At 40.5% G+C, this 19,592-nt stretch overlaps 1 protein-coding gene across 1 annotated transcript in view; it reads left to right on the plus strand.

Moving 5' to 3' along the window:
* CCAR1 (cell division cycle and apoptosis regulator 1) overlaps positions 1–19,592 on the plus strand; it is a 2,906,903-nt gene that overhangs the window by 1,093,277 nt on the left and 1,794,034 nt on the right. The window contains exon 13 of the mRNA XM_044056158.1: positions 6,705–6,818. Coding sequence (XP_043912093.1) covers positions 6,705–6,818 — 114 coding nt within the window. The remainder of the gene's footprint in view (positions 1–6,704; positions 6,819–19,592) is intronic.

A 19,592-nucleotide genomic window follows, 5' to 3' on the forward strand; every position in this document is an offset into this window, starting at 1 on the left:
CATGTCCTTTGCAGACCGCCTCAAGGCTCTATCCCTGTATTCTGTCTCCTACATGTTGTTAAGGGGAGATCTATGCCTGGCATACAAGGCATTGTCAGACACCACTCTGATGGACAACCTATTCTAAAGACTTAACCCTTCCCATATCCCAGAGACTATCCCTTCTCTGGAACAGGCTCCCCATTCTTGTGAAGCAGATTTCCTCCCTAACCCAATTCGGATGTAATTTGGTCAATTGGGCGGGGAACAGGAAGTTAATCCCTTTGGCACCTGTGTCTTTAATGGATCCAGGCAGCTTGTAAATTGTTCATCTCCCAGACCCCTGCTTATAAATGTTTCGCCTCCCAAGTTCCTGCTTACATTTATCAGGGGTTCCAGAACTTGTAATAGATTTGGGATGCATGACTAGGCTTACAAAGACCCTTGTGGTCGTTAGCCTAGTAAACATCTATGAACCCTTATCACTAAACGTATCAAACAATTAGATCACAAAGTTTCCTAACCAGAAAACAAAATCACAGACCTGAAGTCCCTGAGCTGCCAGCAAAGGCTGGAAAATATCCTTTATTCAGTGTGTTATAAACATTTGAGGTGAGATCTCTTGTTTTACTTAGCATGCCATTAAAGACCTGATTGTCTTGGACCTCCTGTTTTGTTGCAAGTCCAGTATCTCAACCAATACTATAACCAGGTCATGAGACCCAGTGGCCTTGGAATATCTATGAATCTGTAATAGGTAAAGTCCACCTTCTTATTGCTTAGGGCAAAAATCCTCCAGAAGTATCTCTTTTGGAGTAAGATTAAGTATCCTAGTGCTTTACTCTGAATCTTTTGCCCTTGACCATTCTCTCATCTTGGTTGGGATTTCTTGGCCAGTTGTTAAAATTCTTGGCAGCATATCACTCCTATCTTTCAGATCAGTTTTAGGTAGTGTGTATAAATGTACTCCAACCCCTGACTACTGTAACAACCCCATAGTCCCCCATTTTCTGGCAGCATGGCTCAACAGCTTGCTGTCATCCTGTCTGTGGCCAGTCAGATCACATTAGGTGTTCTAAGGCAGTGTAACAACTGCCTTATGATTATAGACTGTTCATTCTTGTTTTAGATAGCTCAACTTGAGAGAGATGTAAAAATTTGAGAAACAGCAAAGCAAACCTGTTACATCAAACCACTTTTAATAACCATTATACATCCACATTACTAGATCCATAACTTTGCTGAGGCTGTAAATCCTCAAACCACCTAGAACATACAGTATCACAGCCTCCTGTCCACAAGGCAGAGTCTACTGCTTTTCAACCTACAAATGCATGCATATTTGTGTACATACTGCAGATCCACACAGCTCACCAGAAAAGTGGACGTAAGCCTTATAAGGTCCACAAAGCCTGCTTCTGCAAAGGGAAATGTTTTTGTCACAGGTGACTATATAGTTAGGCGTATAGATTCACATTCACTAGACTTTAAAAGACCAGGTTGACTGTAAACTGTTTCTGTTGCCAGGATCCAGATGCCATAAGGACCCTAAGGTCTATTAAATCAGACAGTTATGACTATGACCTTATGGTGGTGCTTGTGAGCATGAATGACCCGAGGTGCTGTATGCAGCGGATGTGCATGGTGGAACGTAATATGCACATGCTAGAGGCAGAAAAAATACTTACCTTTAGTAGTATCCTTCCTTTGCCAAGGGTGATGTGTAGGTACCAAGCCAAGATGATTGCCTGTAGTGCCTTTTTAGGCAGCGTCCCCTACTGGACGTTCCTGCGTAGCAAATTTAACTTTGTGATGGCACTACTCATTACTAGGAGTCTAAATAAAAGTTTTTTTGAACTTGAAGCCCTCCTGTAACTCTGATACATTCATGTGTGTGCAGCTGCTGAGACTTTGTTCAGTGCATTTACAGCACTCCTCTGTACCAGGGTTTTTGCACCTGTCGTGCCATTATGCTGTCGGGTAGTTCGGGAGGAAAATCTGTATTTGTCAGAAGTACTATCACCTCATGTTAAATTGCTCATCACCCTAACTAACTAGGAAATTCAGATCACTGGTAAATCCAAATGTTACTTCTTTGCTGACTCCAGATCCCCATCGATGCTTCCAAAGATTGTAGAAATTATCTTAACACCAATGAGGGGTTAAATAGCATACCAAATAACATCTTGCCTAGAGGGTTTCAATTAACCAACCATTAATTAGCAAACTTACACCTCTAAAGTGGATATACTCAGTGTTTCCTAGACTGTAATGCCTATCTGCCAGAGCAGATTGTAAAACTACTCAGTAGAGGCTCTAAAATCATTGTCTCTTATTGGTTTAGCATCCACCTGTACCCCACCCAAAATGTCCTTGTCCTTGGTTATACATGATTACAAGTCAGGCTGTCAGCTGTCTCAGAGCTGGTGATACACCTCTACACCAAATGAGTCTTTCCTTACGGAGTAAATTATGGCAAATCTACTTCAGCTTGTAGAAAATCTATGCAAAATTTCCAACAATCCAGCTATGGGTTATTGCTATTATATAATGACATTATTTAAGAAAAATAATGTCCTTGTGTAATGGTGTCATGCTGCTCTTCCATGTTTTTCTCCAGGTATCCTGGGGCTTTCCTGATGTACTGCGCATGCATATGGGACTTTCGTTCCCACACGTACGCAGTGCATCAGTGCTGTGTAAAGGAAGCAATGGAGAAAGGAAGATATCCCTTGCATTTTTTTTTTTAATTAAAAAAAATGAAATCGGGAGACTCAGTGTATGGGAGAGATGGGACAGAGAAAATAGAAGGATAATCATATACATTTCTCTAGTTTTGCATAACATACCTGATTATCCTTTTATTCTCACTGTCCCATCTGTCTCATTATTTTGAAGTCTCTGGTTTTTGAAAGTTTATTTAAAAAAAAAAAAAAAAAAAAAGAGCTTCCGTAGCATATATTAATAGAAGAAAGCCCAGGCGACCAGATTTTTTTTCATTTGTATATGCTTGATTTACAATGTGCACTCTTGTTGGGCTGACCAATCAGCATGCTCATTTTGGAATGTTAATGACCAGTCATTGTATAACATGTAGTACTTTATGTGGCATACTAATTATTCCTTTTTTAACAGCAGTTTCTCTTCTATGTCCAACTAAAAACTCAACCAAAGCAGGTGTTTCACTTAGAATGCCCCTATTCCTTTCTCTTTGCCTATAGTCTTTTTTCAATCCGGGATAGGGAAGGCAGTTTCCAGCCTGCAGTCCAAATGCCTTGTTGGCCTCTTCCCATTCTTTTACCTTTCACTCAGTAGTTATTTGCTCCCAGTACCTTGGTTCCTTTGTCAGATTTCCTCAGTAAATTCTAGCCCCTTTTGACCATTCTGTGTACCCTTTATTGCAGTCATCCCTATGGGCCAAATCTCTTTTCTCCATTCTTGTGTTAGCTTAGTTCTTAGTGTACTTCTACTTTATCAGTGAAAAAACTCCACAGACCACCAGGCTAAAACAGCAACCTTTAATACAAATGTAGTAGGCGCTTTCAGGATACACCCTTCATCAGACTTGTTCTGCTGTTCCCTCTACTTTATGGCTATAATATTCTCTATGATTGTTGTTCTCCTTAAGGATCTACATTAGGGTTGCCACCTTTTCAAATACCTGAAGTGGGACATTTTTGGTACAAACATCAGATTTTGCAGGGCAAAACATACCCACGGCCAGTACAAAGGACAGAACTTCACTTTTTTGCCTGAATAAAAGCTTATTCTTGTAGCATTTTAATTGCTTATTCTGTTAAAACATTTAGGTGTCTCAGATACAGAATAACTGTTTTATACAACTTTTACATAAAATATAGGAAATATTTTTGTCCTAAAATCTCAGGACATTTGGGATTTTTCCAATTTTTTTGCAGAGCACAACTTCCTAAAGAGGGACTGTCCCTCGCAAAGTGGGACAGGTGGTAAGCCTAATCTACTTCCAAAATCTCACTGTCTCCTTATTTCTTGAATTTCCCTACTGCTTCATCATTATCATCATCATCCCTTTCCACTTTGAATTACAGCTTTCTGCAAATGTTATGAATTTGAGCCCTAGCTATGTAGCTCTAAAATATCCCTTCAAATCAGATAATCCTAAACCAGCTTGTTGTACTTAAAGGATCAACGTATCCCACTTTATTCCACTTGACCCTTGCCCTTTTTCCCTCCCAGATCATATCCTTCAACTCTTTATTAATTACTTTCCAAAGCTTCTCTTCTGGTTGATAAAATATGCCTGACCTGTATATAAAACTGAAGGGACTAAAAATATTTTCACTCCTTGTATCTTCCTATCCGTATCCAAAAACAAGAGCTTCCATTTTTTTTCAGTTTTTGTATTGTCTTTTGTTTAGTCTCTTCCCACATATTCTTAGTTGCCATAACAGAGTCCTTTTAAATACATACACATAATGCTTCATCTTATTATATTCCCATAAAAATGTTTTGTTTTTAACAAATTCATATATGGGTAAATAGTTTGCTGCTGTAGCCTTCAGTTTATCTTCATTAATTTTATATCCAAAAAGACATGAAACTTTCTCAAAATGTTCCACAACACTGAAATTCCTTTTCTGGACTGATCAGCTGCAAAATAATATAATCTGCAAATAAAGCTAATGTTTCTTCATTACCTTGATTTAGGAGTTCTTTATATTCTCTGGCAGTAGCTCTATATATAAAGCAAATAATGGAGGGACACCCTTGCCTGGTTCTTTAATCACCTTGTCTTGGAATGATTAGCTGGTGTCTTTTGGTGATAAGCCTGACTCCAGAAGTCAGTCTTGCAACATTTGGCCTTGGATCTTGTATTTTAGACCAGGGACTCCTCTTATTGATCAGGACTTCAGGCCTGCGTGGGCCAGCAGGCTTTGATTGAAAAGGGTCCCGACTAGCCATTCAGATGCAAGGTTTACTTCTCAAGGTCCAGTCATTAACCAGATGTTTGTTGGAGTTGGAGTCTAGTTTACAGTAAGACACAATTTGGAGTTTTGGTGTGAGGTCCCACTAAGAAAGGTGCTGGCTTTTCATTACATTGTACTAGTTTTGCTAGCTTATGTTTCAGCCCTGGCTGCTGGTCATCTTTTTGTGGTTTGTTACACATTCACCTGTTCCACAGTTATGAGGATTATGTTACTGTCATAACTCAGGATTCTTTGAAGATTCAGATTATGTCAAAGCCCCTGTCCCACAGATGGACAGGGATATCAAGTCCATCCATTCAGAATATCCAGCCTTTCTTATTGAATTCCCCACAGGCTGGTTTGGCCTCTGTCTCCTGTCCCTTTCCTTAGAAGTGCTTTGCAGAGTTTTCTGGGGAAGATGCCTAAGGATGTCTCTCTAAGCTCTAGCTTGAAATCTTTCATTTGGGATGCTGCCAGAGGAGATGCTCCTTTTCAGAGTAGAGCTCAAATGAAATTCTTTATCAATTACAAGCTTTTATGAAGCAAAGGTCCTGGTCCAAGTTCACGAGCACATCTAAACAAATTCATGCTCTAAACAGAAATCAAGCCTAGACCCTCCTTATCGCTAAGCTGTTGAAGCAGCTGAGATCTGGTATTGGTATTGTGCTGTCATTATTCCGTCATACAAGTGTAATAGACAAATGTGAGTTGAAGTGCATGAGTGCACATCCCCGCAGTCCAGGTACAGGGAATCCTTTCTTCTCTTTGTCTGGTTAGTTGATATATTGTGTTTCAGGGGTAGAATGTGCTCCTGCATTTGGATTATGATGAAGACTGTTGACTTACTTCCCCTGTTTTTATTTGTCTGTCTGTGTACCACATTTATGTGAGGGAAAAATGATGCTCCTGTACCAAGACCAGATATCAGCTGCTTTAACAGCTTAGTAGTATAGCAGGCAAAATTGTGACCCTGAAAGTCTAGGTGTGAGTCCTAGTTAAAGCGTGCACTTGTTTAGTGCATTGTTGCAAGACTTGGAGCATGGCCTTAGACTCCAACAAAAATGCTTGTAGTTGATGTAGCAATTCATTTGAGATCAGGTTTAAAAAGGAGTATGTGGATGCTGTTCCCTTTCCTCTCATTGTCAGGTTACTTGACACATTGTTTTGGGTGAGGAATTTGCAGCAGCTGTATTGGATTCCTTCAACTGAACTAATACACATTGGGACTCATTTGAAGAATAAGGATATACTATAAGTTTTCCTCATTGAGGATGATAAACTGCAGTGCATCTTTTCCAGATGGAGGTGTTTGATATCATCTCTTTCAGCATGTTCAGCACATCTGCCTAATGTCCCACCTACTTTACTAATTTTTCATGTTTTGTACTTGAACAGCTGTGGTATGTTTTAGATCTTATTCTTTGAATCATCTTTGTTGGAGTTCCAAAAGATGTGTAACCCTGCATTTTTCTGGGCATCTTTTCATCATGGATAGATAGTATGGTAGACTTGACTGTTGAACTGACATGAGTTATTGAGAACTTTGTCAAAAATAGATGCATCGGCTGCAATATCTAGAGGATGAAGGCTTGAGAGCAAGATGCTTTCAAAGATACACAGACGTAGTAGGCATTACCCTTTGTCTATCCATTTGTATTCAGATATTTAAAATATGAACAGTGATACTCAGGTGTGTATTACTGAAGACATCATTCTGCTCATTTTAGTATCCACAGAGTGCATACTTCTAAAATGTGTACATTGATGTATTCTCTGCAGGTGATGCTTCTGGCTAGCCCTAATTTAGAGGACCTATATCATAAATCGTGTGCTCTTGCAGAAGACTCTCAAGAGGTTAAAGATGGTTTTCAGCATCCTGCACGACTCATAAAGGTACAGTAAATTTGTAAATTGCTTGTAATTTAGAGTGGACAGCTGGCTGTCCCACTCATCATTTTATCAGCCTCCTCCTAGTTAGTTAAAAAAAAAAAAAAAAAAGATACAGAATATGTATAATTTCAAAGGATGACAAACTGTAGCAGCCTAGTCAGCTCTGTAGCATTACAGAGGAAAAGGCCTGACTATAAACCAAGAAAAACCAAGATGTTCTTCGTGTTTCACTGTTGCAGTCATTACATTTGGGTAATCTGCTAGCAGGTTGCCCTCAGTCGGCCTGAATAACAAAGTCTTGGGTCCTGTGTTGGTTGCTGTCTCCTCTTCCATGACATCAGGTCGTCAGGGGTATAAAACATGCAGCCAACGCCATTTTATTCAGTCTTTCTTGCCGCGCGGTGCCCGAAGCAGAAGCAGTTCACAAGTGCCGGTCGGCCGACTCCTGAAATTTTCGCATTCGAGTTTAAGAACCGAAGTCTTCAAACTAAAGCTAAGTACCCCGTTGGGGAAACGTTTTCTTGCTCCTTACCAATGTCAGTAAAAGTTAATAATTGCATTACTTGGGGGAAACAAACACCTCATAAGGATTTTCATTTGTACTGTATTCATTGCTTAGGCCCAGATCACAACATGCCTTGCTGTCAGTTTTGTGCTAGATTTAACCAATGCACTATTAATTGTCAGTATATTTTTGCTTCTAAATATTTTGGTTCAAGATTTAATTATACTGAAATGTCGTCGGTTAGCAATCCGACTACCGGAGTTCACAAAAAACGCAAAGCAAAAGAGACAGACCATCGAGATCCAAAACTGATGATGAAGCTTCTCCTAAGCCAGTTGACGGTTCACCGGTTCTCAGTGAGGTGCTTTCGCAGCCCTGATACCTGCTACTTTTGAGTCACAGGTGTCTACCGTGACCCATTTGGAGTCTGGTATGCTGCGAGATTCTCAGCGTATTGAACCCGCGGATGTCTCTCCCTTGGATGGGTCCGGTGCCGCTGAGCAGGCACTAGCTTCTGAGGGTGTTTTCAGGCCTCAACATTTTTATATTAAACCGACGACAGCCTCAAAAACAAGGTCAAAAACAGCTTCTATGTCTAAAAAACTGATGCATGAGCCACGTGCTCAGGCCCCTATGCCTAAAAAACAGATGATCAAAATGGCTGAGGATTTAATTGTTCAGGGTAGTTCCCAACCTCCCCCCCACCCCTGCTAAGAGGACTAGGCAAGGCACTGATTATGAATCTTCAGATCAGGTTTCCATTTCTTCTGATCAGGAATTTTCTATTCCACCCTATGAGGATTCTGATGCAGAGGAATCCATCCCATCTGCATCTCCTTCTGAGGATTACTCTTTTGGAGAGACTTTGCATACTTTAAGGGAACATTTTCACTGGGAGAGTCAGGACTTCTCTGAATCAAAAAAGAGGCTTAGGGATTTCCTCCTTCTTCCTCAGCATAGGCCTTTGGCAATACCTCCTGTATTAGACATTGTTGATGATGTGTTTTTGGAATCAAGCATGGCTCCTGATTCCCTGCCTCTGGCTCCTTGTAAGCCAGACAGATATTACAGGGTTCCTGACTCCCACAAGTTTCTATTCAAAAATCCTGCTGCTGATCCTGAGACTATTACTCAGGGTCCCAAGGGTGTAAAGGCCTCCACAGCCAAAAATCCTACCACCTCTGACAGATATTCCAGGGCGCTGTATAGATGAGGAAAGAATGTTTATACGTCAGCAACCTTGGCAATCAGGGCCTTAAACTGCCAGTTTCATATGCTTAAATATCAACAGCATGTTATGGGCTTACTGAAACAGAAAATTATGTTGATTTCTGATTGTGTGGAAAATAAAGAGTTACAGGAATTATGGCATTCAGTAGAACAGGTTGGAAAGCATACTTTGCAATGTGGTTTTGATTCCTTGGAGGCCTCTTGTAGGGCCGCTGTTACTGGATCTATGATTAGAAGGCATGCCTGGCTCAAGGAGCAAAATCTGCCTGATCATGTTAAAGCTAAATTGTTGGATGCCCCTTTACAGCATGATACTTTGTTTGGTAATAAGGCAGAAGAGGTTTTAAAGAAAATGGAAGACCAAGCTAAATCTATGCAAACTGTAAAATATTTCTTGCAAGTGCAGCCACCCAGGTTCAGTAGACACTGACCTACTAATTTCCTGTGTCCAACAGAGCCACTCAAGGCAAATCAAGGCGCTCAGTAGGCTCCAGATACCAATCACAGGGTTCTTACAGGTCAAAGCAATGGGGTGTCTCCACCTCCAAAACTGGAGGAAACAAAGCACAACCCTACGGTAAGCAGTCTCAATGATTTTCCTCTACCATCACCAAGGACTTACCTTTTGGCAGTCCCCTTGGGGGAAAACCTAGCACTTCATGCTCAAAATTGGCAGTTAATTACCCAGGACAAGCGGGTATTAAACATAGTATCCCAGGGGTACATATTTCATTTCCATACCTTGCCAATTCCAAACGGATGGCCGGATCTGCCGCAAAACCAGTGGGCAGAGGCCCAGAAACAAGTCATGTCCCTCATGGATATGGGGGTTATTCATCCGGTACCAGAAAAGGAAAAAGGACAAGGATTTTATTCAAGACTTTTCCTGGTACCCAGAAAAGACAATTCATGGCGTCCAGTACTGGACTTATCGATTTTGAACACGTTCCTGGACATTCCAAAATTCAAAATGCTGACTTTACAACAGCTACTGCCTATGCTAGGCAGGAATGCTTGGTTAGTAACTCTAGACTTAAAAGAGGCATACCTGCATATCCCAATAATGGAATCATGCAGAAGATACCTCCGCTTCAAAGCAGGTTTTTTGCATTACCAATTCTCTGCACTGCCCTTTGGCTTATCTTCTGCGCCCAGGGTCTTTACAAAGTGCCTGACACCAGTAATTGCATTCTGCAGACAAAGAAGCATTCAAATTTATCTTTATCTGGACGATTGTCTCATTCAAGCAGAGGACAAGGACACACTTCTTCATCATCTGGCATTTGTAAAAATAAACGAAAAGAAATCACAACTGGTACCCTCTCAAATAATTATATTCTTGGTGTAAGCTTGAATACAACTGCCCAGATGGCTTACCTTACGCCAGACAAACAAAGGCAACTGACAACATACTTCAAACAAATGGCAACAAAAACCCAGTTATTTGCAAGACAAATTCTGCAGGCTTTGGGGTTCATGGCATCCTGCATTCTACTAATTCCATATGCGAGACTGCATATGAGGAAACTTTAATGGTACCTAAAAAGTTTATGGAGTCAGCATTGTCACAGTCTGGAAACAATGATTCCTCTCATTCCCTGCCTACAACAAGAGTTTCTTTGGTGGGCAGACACGTCACCAAAACAAGGGACTGTCATTCACTCTACCCCTTGCCACCCAAACCCTAACTACAGACGCATCAGGCTATGCTTGGGGGGGGGGGGCACCTGGCGGGGACATGCATTCAGGGCAAATGGAGCCCAAACCAAATGCATCTGTATATCAACCAGAAAGAGATGCTAGCTGTTCAGAATGCCCTGACAGCCTTCAAGGACTTACTTCATCCAGGACAACTACTGATAAAGACGGACAACACCACAGTTATGTGGCACATAAACAAGCAGGGGGGTACACATTCCTATCCCCTTTGCAGACTAGCCATGGCCTTGTGGAACACAGCCTTGACTTACCAAATACATCTTCAAGCTCAATTTCTGCCAGGAAAACAAAATACTCTGGCAGACGACCTAAGCAGAAATCTTATGGACCCGCACGAATGGAAACTGGATGCACAAATCTTCAGCATGTTAACACAGAAATGGGGGAGCCCAGACATAGATCTATTTGCCTCTCCCCAAAATTATCAGTTGGACAAATTCTGCACAAGAACTCATCACAAAAAAGCATGGAAAGTGGATGCCCTCTCCTTCAGCTGGAAAAACCTATCAGTCTATGCCTTCCCCCTCTGCCTCTACTCTCCGAGGTCTTACTAAAAGTCAAACAGGAAAAAACAAAAATGATCCTAGTTGCTCCGGACTGGCCTCGCCAGCACTGGTACCCACTTCTAAGGAATATGTCTCAACTTCCTCCATGGTACTTGCCTCAAATATCTCATCTACTGTCTCAGCAGAAAAATCAAATTCTGCACACTCAAATACCTCATCTACTGTCTCAGCAGAACAGTCAAATTCTGCACACTCAGGTCCAAACTCTGAATCTTGCAGCATGGCTGATTAATTATTCAAACAACACCTCTCAGTAAATCTGTGATGGATGTCATTTTGGATGCCAGAAGGCCTAGTACTAGAAAATCGTATGCTGATAAATGGAAGAGATTCTGTGCTTGGAACCAAGCACAAGGAACAGACACAGCAAAGCCCTATATTCCTCAGATTTTACAATATTTGACTGAGATACTTGACAAGGGCCTATCTTTTTCTTCAATAAAAATCCATGCCTCTGCCATCTCAGCTCATTACAACACAGAGCCTCCCATCTTTTCTCATCCTCTGCTTAAACAGCATCTTAGAGGGGCCAAAAATTTAAGGCCTCCTAGAAGATCACCAACTCCTGCATGGGACCTCGATTTTGTGCTGGAAAAACTCACCCTGCCTCCTTTTGAACCAGCAGCTACTGCTGATATAAAATTTCTATCTTGGAAAACAACTTTTCTCTTGTCAGTCACTTCAGCAAGAAGGGTTTCAGAACTACAGGCTCTCATGGCAGTGGAGCCTTTTATTACATTTTACCTGGACAGGGTGTCCCTCAGGACCAGTCCTTCTTTTATGCCTAAGGTGGTATCCAGTGTGGCTCTTAACCAGACCATTCACCTGCCAACATTTTATTTAAATCAGCAGAGCAAGGGGGAGCGGATTCTGCATTCATTGGATGTTCACAGACAACTAAGATTCTACTTAAACAGGACCAAATCTCTAAGAAAGTCTGAGCAACTTCTGGTAGCATTTGCTGCAGGGTCAGAGGGGAAGGCTATATCAAAGCAGACTATTTCTAAGTGGATAAGCCACTGCATTCGTTTCTGCTACTTGCACCATGGTAAACCTGTGCCCAAGGGGATCAGATCACATTCCACCAGGGCTGCCTCTACTTCAGCAGCTTTTCTCAGAGGGGTTCCAACCAAAGACATTCTAGAAGCTGCTAGTTGGAGCTCTGTTCATACCTTCACAAAGCATTATCATTTGCCTCTCTTCTCCATATCCAGGGCAGGCTTTGCCACTGCAGTTCTGCAGGGCCTTATAGCCGCTCCTAATGCTGTTTAATTCCATCCTCCCATCCATAGCTTTGGGATTCTACCCAAATGTAATGACTGCAACAGTGAAACACGAGGAACATAGTACAGGTGTGTACACATGCCATAAATGTAGATGTTCGAGAGTATTCACTGTTGCAGTCCGGGTTACCCACCCGCCATCCCCCTTTCTATACCTTTTCTTACCTTCACTGTACACTAAAGCCTTTGTGGTGTATTTGCTTTTAGATGAAGGTAAAGTTTATGTTGCTAAAAGTGCATTTATATATGTTTCTATTTATTTATATCTATATATATCTATATATATATATATAAATATATATCTATATATATATATATATATATATATATATATATATATATATATATATATATATATATATTTGCTCCTCATTTGGGGGGGCACCTGACATTTGGGGCAAGAAAAACTGAATAAAATGGGGTCGGCTGCATGTTTTATACCCCTGACGACCTGATGTCATGAAAGAGGAGACAGCAACCGATGCAGGACCCAAGACTTTGTTATTCAGGCCAACTGAGTGCAACCTGCCAGCAGATTACCCAAATGTAATGACTGCAACAGTGAATACACTCGAACATCTACATTTATGGTAAGTGTACACAACTGTACTGTTTGATTAATGGCTCTGGCACTGGAAAAGCTGACAAATTGGGAAGAAGAAATGATGGGGCTGTTTTCACACATCTGCTTTATTCTTTTCGTGGTCAGCAGGGACAAGCTTCAGTGGGAAGAAGCAAGTCCTTCACAGTACAACACACCTACACATATACCTCTAGCCAGCTTACTGGGCATCAGTTCACCTCCTTGCATTTGTTTGATGTAGAATGAAGTTAGCTGCTACTTGAGGCAAGTCTTGTGTAGTGCTAACAGGTACTCTTTTAGTACCCTCTTTCGTATTGCAGTCCTACTTATAAACAGAAAGCCATCAACAGTGTTTATGGCAAATTTGTGCTGTAGACTGTCAGAGGCCAAAGTATTAAAGGCAGAAAGTACATATCACTTATGTCAGGCATTATTGTATCTGTCTGAAAGCTATCTCATGTTAATATGTGACAGAGTTGGAAAGCAGATTGAGAGCATATCTTCTGTGTCCTAGTTTAAGCTAGGTCATTATAGCTTAGGGTAAGTGTTTTTGTTCATAAATTAGTTGCACTATTGGAATATGCTACTGAAAAATGTGAATCAGTCCTAGTATAATTTAATTAACAAAAATGCAGTTAAAATGTAGCTATATTATGGATCCCACACTGTACTGTGATGTAATAGGGTTACTTAACTTGTGTTTTATTTATTTAAATTTTTTTTGGCCTTTCTGCTGCCATTTGCTGAGAGCCATCTGTCCTCAGCTGTCACTCATTCCCAATGGATACCAGGAGCAAGAGGCGATCTACTCTGTGAAAGATTGTCATTCTGTGTGTGAACAGTATATTAAGTTCTTATCCCCCTGCATTGGTTCCAGACTTGGTACTGTTGTATGGGTGTATGAGTTGAACTTCTCACCTTTTTCGTGATGTGCCTTGCTAGGGTTGTGTTCCTCCATGGGTGTGCAGTTGAACACTATGTGGCTACAACCTGCTTCCATGGTTGCTTATCACTTCCTTTGTGTTTTTTTTTTCTCTTTACAACCTAGTGTACAGTATTGTGTATTCTCTAGCATACACTGGCAACCCAGCAGGTTCACACCTCCCCTAGTACACATCCCGCATCCCTTCCCTGATGAGAGAGGAAGCAGGCACAGCCCCATCATTTCTTCTTCCCCATTTGTCAGCTTTTCCAGTGCCAGAGCCACTAATATAACCTTGGTTGTCTAGTTTATAATCAGGCCTTTTTCTATGTTGTGTACAGAGTGACTAGGGTGACATAACGTGCCATCCTTCAGATAAAACATTTAAGGGGCAGATATGTATGGAGGCCGCTGTTTGGCAAAAAACTAATGTCATTATTTATCAGATAACTTTAAGGCAAAATAATTTTTTAATTGTCTCTTTAAAAAAGACTAGCTTTTCTATTGTTATGTTTAATAGACTATGAGAAATGTTTAAACTCCATTTTTGAAACAGAATTATGTAGAATAGCAGCTCTACTTATTTCTCATAGATGATCTTTGACTTAGCAGTGTGGTCTGTTGAGGGGAGAGTGATGCACAAAGCATAGTAAATGAAAATTAGACAGAAATTTGTGCACTGAGTAAACCGGTCTTGGTGCTTTTACAGAGGGAATATTTATAGATTTAATTCATCTGATTGGTTATGTTCTTGAAATAGTGAGAGAGAATTGTACACTCGTAAATTTTGAGTGACATCGATGACATCAGCATTATGATTATGTTAGGGTTGTGATGCTGGTGTAGTTTCTTCAGTAGAGAAACAGCAGATAACTGGTTGAAAGTGAAAACCTAACCTTTAGAAACTTGCTAAAAGAAACGTTACTTGCCTTGTTGGAGTCATTGGATTTATTTATTTATATATTTATTATGCAGGCGGATTGAGTAATGATGTTTTAAACCCATTCCATTTCCGAAATGCCATGGGGGGCTTGTAAACATACTGAACTGTGTCTAGCTTGTTGATACTGACATCTGAAGCTTCATTTATTTAGTGAGACAGTTAAGTTTTAAGTGTGCTTTTCTTTGGATTATTTTTGAGTTGCAAAGGTGAAGATTGCATGAGATAGTTATATTGGGTATTATCTTGTGTTTGGCTTTCCTTTTCATTTTGTGCAAGTCCATTTTTATGGTATTTATTTAGTATTCCACCAGTGATTTCCTTTAGTCCAATGTCTTTAGTTTGTCATTTAGTTACCATTTGTCCTCCAAGACTGATAGTGTGAGTGGAAGATGATAATTGGATGGAACAGAAGCTCTATCCCTTTGCTCAGTATTCTGCTTTTGAGGTTCAATTTGTGCTTCACATACCATGCTGTTAGAGATCCTGTTGTACTTGTTCTCATGTTATCTTCCCAAGTCTAACAACACTACAGATATCTGAACCAAAGACCCTTCGTGCATATCCTTGGATAATTGAATAAGTACCTATATATTTACTCTGAGTGCCTGGCCTAGGCCACTCCAGTGGTGTAGAGGGATAAAGCTTTGACCACGACGCAGCTGACCTGGGTTTAATTAGCAGCTCTGGTGACTGATGGAGTGGCAGGGAAGGCGAAGTGTGGTCCAAAGAGGGGAGTTACACTCAGACATCAACAAATGTTGGGGGCAGTTGGTAGGTCTTAAAAAAATAACCCCCCCCCCGTATAGAAGCACAGATGAACAAAGTCCATAGGTCACTCTCAGGATCCATGACAAGCCCCAGTAGTAACAGAGTAAGTGCAGGGGGGGTTGGAGAGTAGCTAGTAGACATGGCGTGGACAGTTGGTACTGGGGACTGGGTTAGTAAATGTAAAGTCCAAGGGGACAAAAAAAAAGTGGTTGGCATAACCCTGCAAGAGAATGGGTTACTGCCTCAGGGTGGGTATTGGTAAGTAAGATTAAATTGCTTTGTAACTGTTATGAGCAAGTCGTATGAAAATCACCATTCAAGCAAGACTTTATATATCTGAATGAGACCATATTAATTTTAGAATGAGAGTGTGAGAGGATATCCTTTTAGCTTTCTTTAACATATGTATTATTTTTTGTTTGGGTTTCATGATAGGATGAGTAGATAGTCCCATTGCGCTTTTTCAGCTACTGTGTAAGTAATATAGGAAAAAATACAATGTGTGAATACCTGGTAGTTTGTAAGGACGTACAGAATTTGATGATGTGTACAGTGTGCTTCATACAGTGCTTACAGACATTGTCTTCTAGGCATTTTCAAATTACAATCCCGCTTGGTAACAGAAAGCCATCCAGTGAAACATATTATGGATCTTCTCAATTCGGTGTCCAGTGCCAGGATGAAGGAAATGGCAAGAAAAAGTGACTTCAGCTTTTGTTCTGTTGTGGTTTGTACTAAAGGCAATGCATCATGTCTGGTGTTGATGTGTGACATAGTGGTAAGGGAGAGCGTATGGTGATTAGAAGCAGCACTACTCCCCTCCAGCCACCCTTGGAATCAAGTTGCAGCTGATTTTATTACGTTCCTTATCCCCTTTCCATACCTTTCCAACTGACCTTCAGCTGCAAAGTGTTGCTTCAATTGGTCCTAACTTGTATCTCTACTGTATAATCCTGCCAGGGCTTGGACTGCCAGGGCCGTCTCCAGCTTAGAAATGGCAAGAGAAAACGTGACGTGGAGCAACCTAGCAGCATTACATATGCTGTTCTAGTATGTTGAGAGCTTTTTAATGCCCAAACTCTGGTTAATGTCACATGTATCACCGCAAGTTGAGTCAGTTTTCTTTCAACCTCCACCCTCGTGAGTGAGTGGTGGTTTGCTGTTTAATTAGAGCACCTCCCCTATCACCTGGGAGTTTTGGATCACAAGCAGAAATATCATTATCCCTCCCAGAATGGGCGAGCTGATAGTTGCCACTCTCTTAACCACCTCACTTCTCCAACACCCATGCTACTAATAGAACTCAGGATGTCATTGTCACCATTAAGGACCCACCCCACTATACCATGGAACTGGAAGAGCAAGTAACCAATTTTAAATTAGTACAAGGAAAGTACCATGTTCGAACATACTTATACTAATGAAATATACAACCTTAAAGTAATCTGAAATAGGTCAATTATGTTTTAATTTCCAAGATAATTTTTGTCAGTGAAAAGTAAAGCAAACGAGTAAAAGGGTTATTTTGGTGAACCAGTACAGTGTACTGTAATGGGGGCCTAGATAATCTGTCCTGATGGTCCTTTAAGATTTATGATGACTGAAAAAAATATGATTGGATTCTGAGCTGCATTTTGTTTAAAGAAGACAGGTAGATGAGTGTTTTTCACCTATTTTTAATTTTTCCTCCATTTCTAAAGCAGAATTCTTTAGGAATGAAATAACTTGTTTCATGTAATGTGGTCCTTCTGAGTATGTGCAGGTTTACAGGAACTGAGGAGGAAAAAAAAAACAAATTTTAAAATGATCACATTAAAATGAGCAAAATAGGAGCACTTCAGGCAGACAGCGAGTATCCACTAAAACTACAGAAGCTGGCCGAAGAGGTAACACTTTAATAGATACATATATTTTTATTTTTTATTTTTGTTTTATCAAAAGATGAGCGCTTTCGCACAGTAAACAGTGCTTCTTCAGATCTAAAATTCAACAGTGTGTGTGTGTGTGTGTGTGTGTGTGTGTGTGTGTGTGTGTGTGTGTGTGTGTGTGTGTGTGTATATATATATATATATATATATAGATAGATAGATAGATAGATAATATGGTTTCACTTCACAATACTGAAATATCAAAACACTGAAAATGAGAAAACTTCATATGGAAGCTCAAAATACTGAAAATCAAAATCCTGAAAACTCAGAATCCTGAATGTCAAAATACTGAAAACAGATAAGATACATATACTGACTGTAAACAACAAAAACTTAATTACATTCCTTCAAATATAAGCAGGGGGGCAAGTTCCCCTGCACCCACACCCCCTTCTACTTAAATATATCAATTTCAAGATTGCACTACATGAGGGGCTTTCCCCCCTGCTTATACTTGGTGGAAAGTAATATGATTTATCTTGTTTAAACTCAGTATATGTATGCTTGTATGCTTTGTGTTTTCAGTATTTTGAGCTTTCAGTATTTTGAACTGAGTGGTGCAGTGGTTAAGGTATATGCCTGTCTATCCTGTTTTTGTTTATTTTGTTCTTTCTTTGTTATTTATAGCACTTTGTGTACTGTGTATTTTTCTAGTTAGTTTCACTGTGTGTGAGGTATTAACTGGAAATTGTCCACTTTTATTAAGCATTTGTTGGGTTGTTTGTTTCTGATAACTTGTTGCAGTTAAACTCTTTTTTTCTAGAGGCTCCTTTAGGTGTTTAAAACTTTCATTTAAAGGCTCACTGCTGCTTTTCAGCTGTGAGAAACATTTCTGCAGTTTGCTTCCCACCCCCCTCCCTGTTGGTATAATATTTTTATAGTTGGTGGCTTTGCAGTTGCCCACCCCTAGTGTAAATTTGATCTGGGACCCTCCTCCCAGTCTAGTGTCATTACCTCATTCTACCCAGTACAGGGAGAACATTTGAGAAGGCCAGTCAGCTTAGTTTCTGCTACTCCTTTCTCTTTCCTTTCTCTCTTTCCACTTAATTTTTTTTTATCTGCTTTTACTGTATTTGTGTTTCTTCCTACTTTATTTTGCTTTTGCGTCATCTTAAAAGTACTCAGTTGTATTTATTACTGCTTGGTGTAACTCATTCTAAGCCTTTTAGTTTAAGCAGTTGGGCTTCAGACCAGTTGTTTTACATTAAGAAGGTTTGTGGTCTGCACTGTAGTGGCAGAACAGGTAGCTTACATCCTTCTAAGTTGGGAACTGCTGATTGAGGGCTCAGTGTCTGTTATTCTAAAAGTGTATTAATTCTGGTTTAAGCACTTGGGCTTCAGGCCAGTTATTTTACATTAAGAGGGTTCGTGGTCTGCACTCTTGTGGGAGGAGAGGCTGGACTCTGCCCCTCTGTGCTGGGAATTTCTGGTTAAAGGCTTATAGTGCCTGCATATTTGAACTGCTTCTTACTGAAATTGGTACACCTTGTTTGCTGTAGCATAGACTAGATCCAGGCCTGCTGAATCTAGCTTTGTTTGTATAACTTGAGCACTAATCCAGGCATTCTTTAAAGTATTCAATTGTATTTATTACTGCTTGGTAGTAACTTGATTAAAGTGTAGCTATCATTCTAAGTCTTTTGGATTAAGCACTTGGGCTTCAGACCACTTGTTTTAAATTTGGAAGGTTTGTGGCCTGCACTGTGGTGGCAGGACAGGTAGCTTACATCCTTCTAAGTTGGGAACTGCTGATTGAGGGCTCAGTGTCTGTTATTCTAAAAGTGTATTAGTTCTGGTTTAAGCACTTGGGCTTCAGGCCAGTTATTTTACATTAAGAGGGTTCGTGGTCTGCACTCTTGTGGGAGGAGAGGCTGGTTTGTCCTCAGAGGAGTGGTTAGAAGCAGCAACTAGTAATTTGTCGGCCATTTTGGGTCATTTCCTGTTTTTTCCAGCCCCCTGCTATAAAGCACGCGTTAGCGCGGAGCTGCTACCGTTGCACACTAGGGCAGCGCCGGTTAATCAGATTTAAACTATTAGGGCTACCTAAAGTCCACTCTTCAAATTTTCCCTTAAAACTACCTTCCTCAAAGTATACTACTGTTCTATTTAGTGTATCCTACAACTATAAATTATCTCTACTTGACTCCCAAGTAGACTATTCTCTATCTGTATAGCGAAGCACTTGCTCCTACAGTACCTATCACCTCAATACAGCACTCTTGTTATAGAAAGTACCCCAAAAAAGCAAACCCCATTTCTCGGTCACCCACATCCCCAGAACCTTTTCTTAAGTTTTTCTGTCTATTCCTTCTAGCATGTCGAGGGAT

The sequence above is a fragment of the Protopterus annectens genome, chromosome 14.part0 (genome assembly GCF_019279795.1).
Source record: "Protopterus annectens isolate FY-2018-M chromosome 14.part0, PAN1.0, whole genome shotgun sequence".
Taxonomy (NCBI): domain Eukaryota; kingdom Metazoa; phylum Chordata; order Ceratodontiformes; family Protopteridae; genus Protopterus; species Protopterus annectens.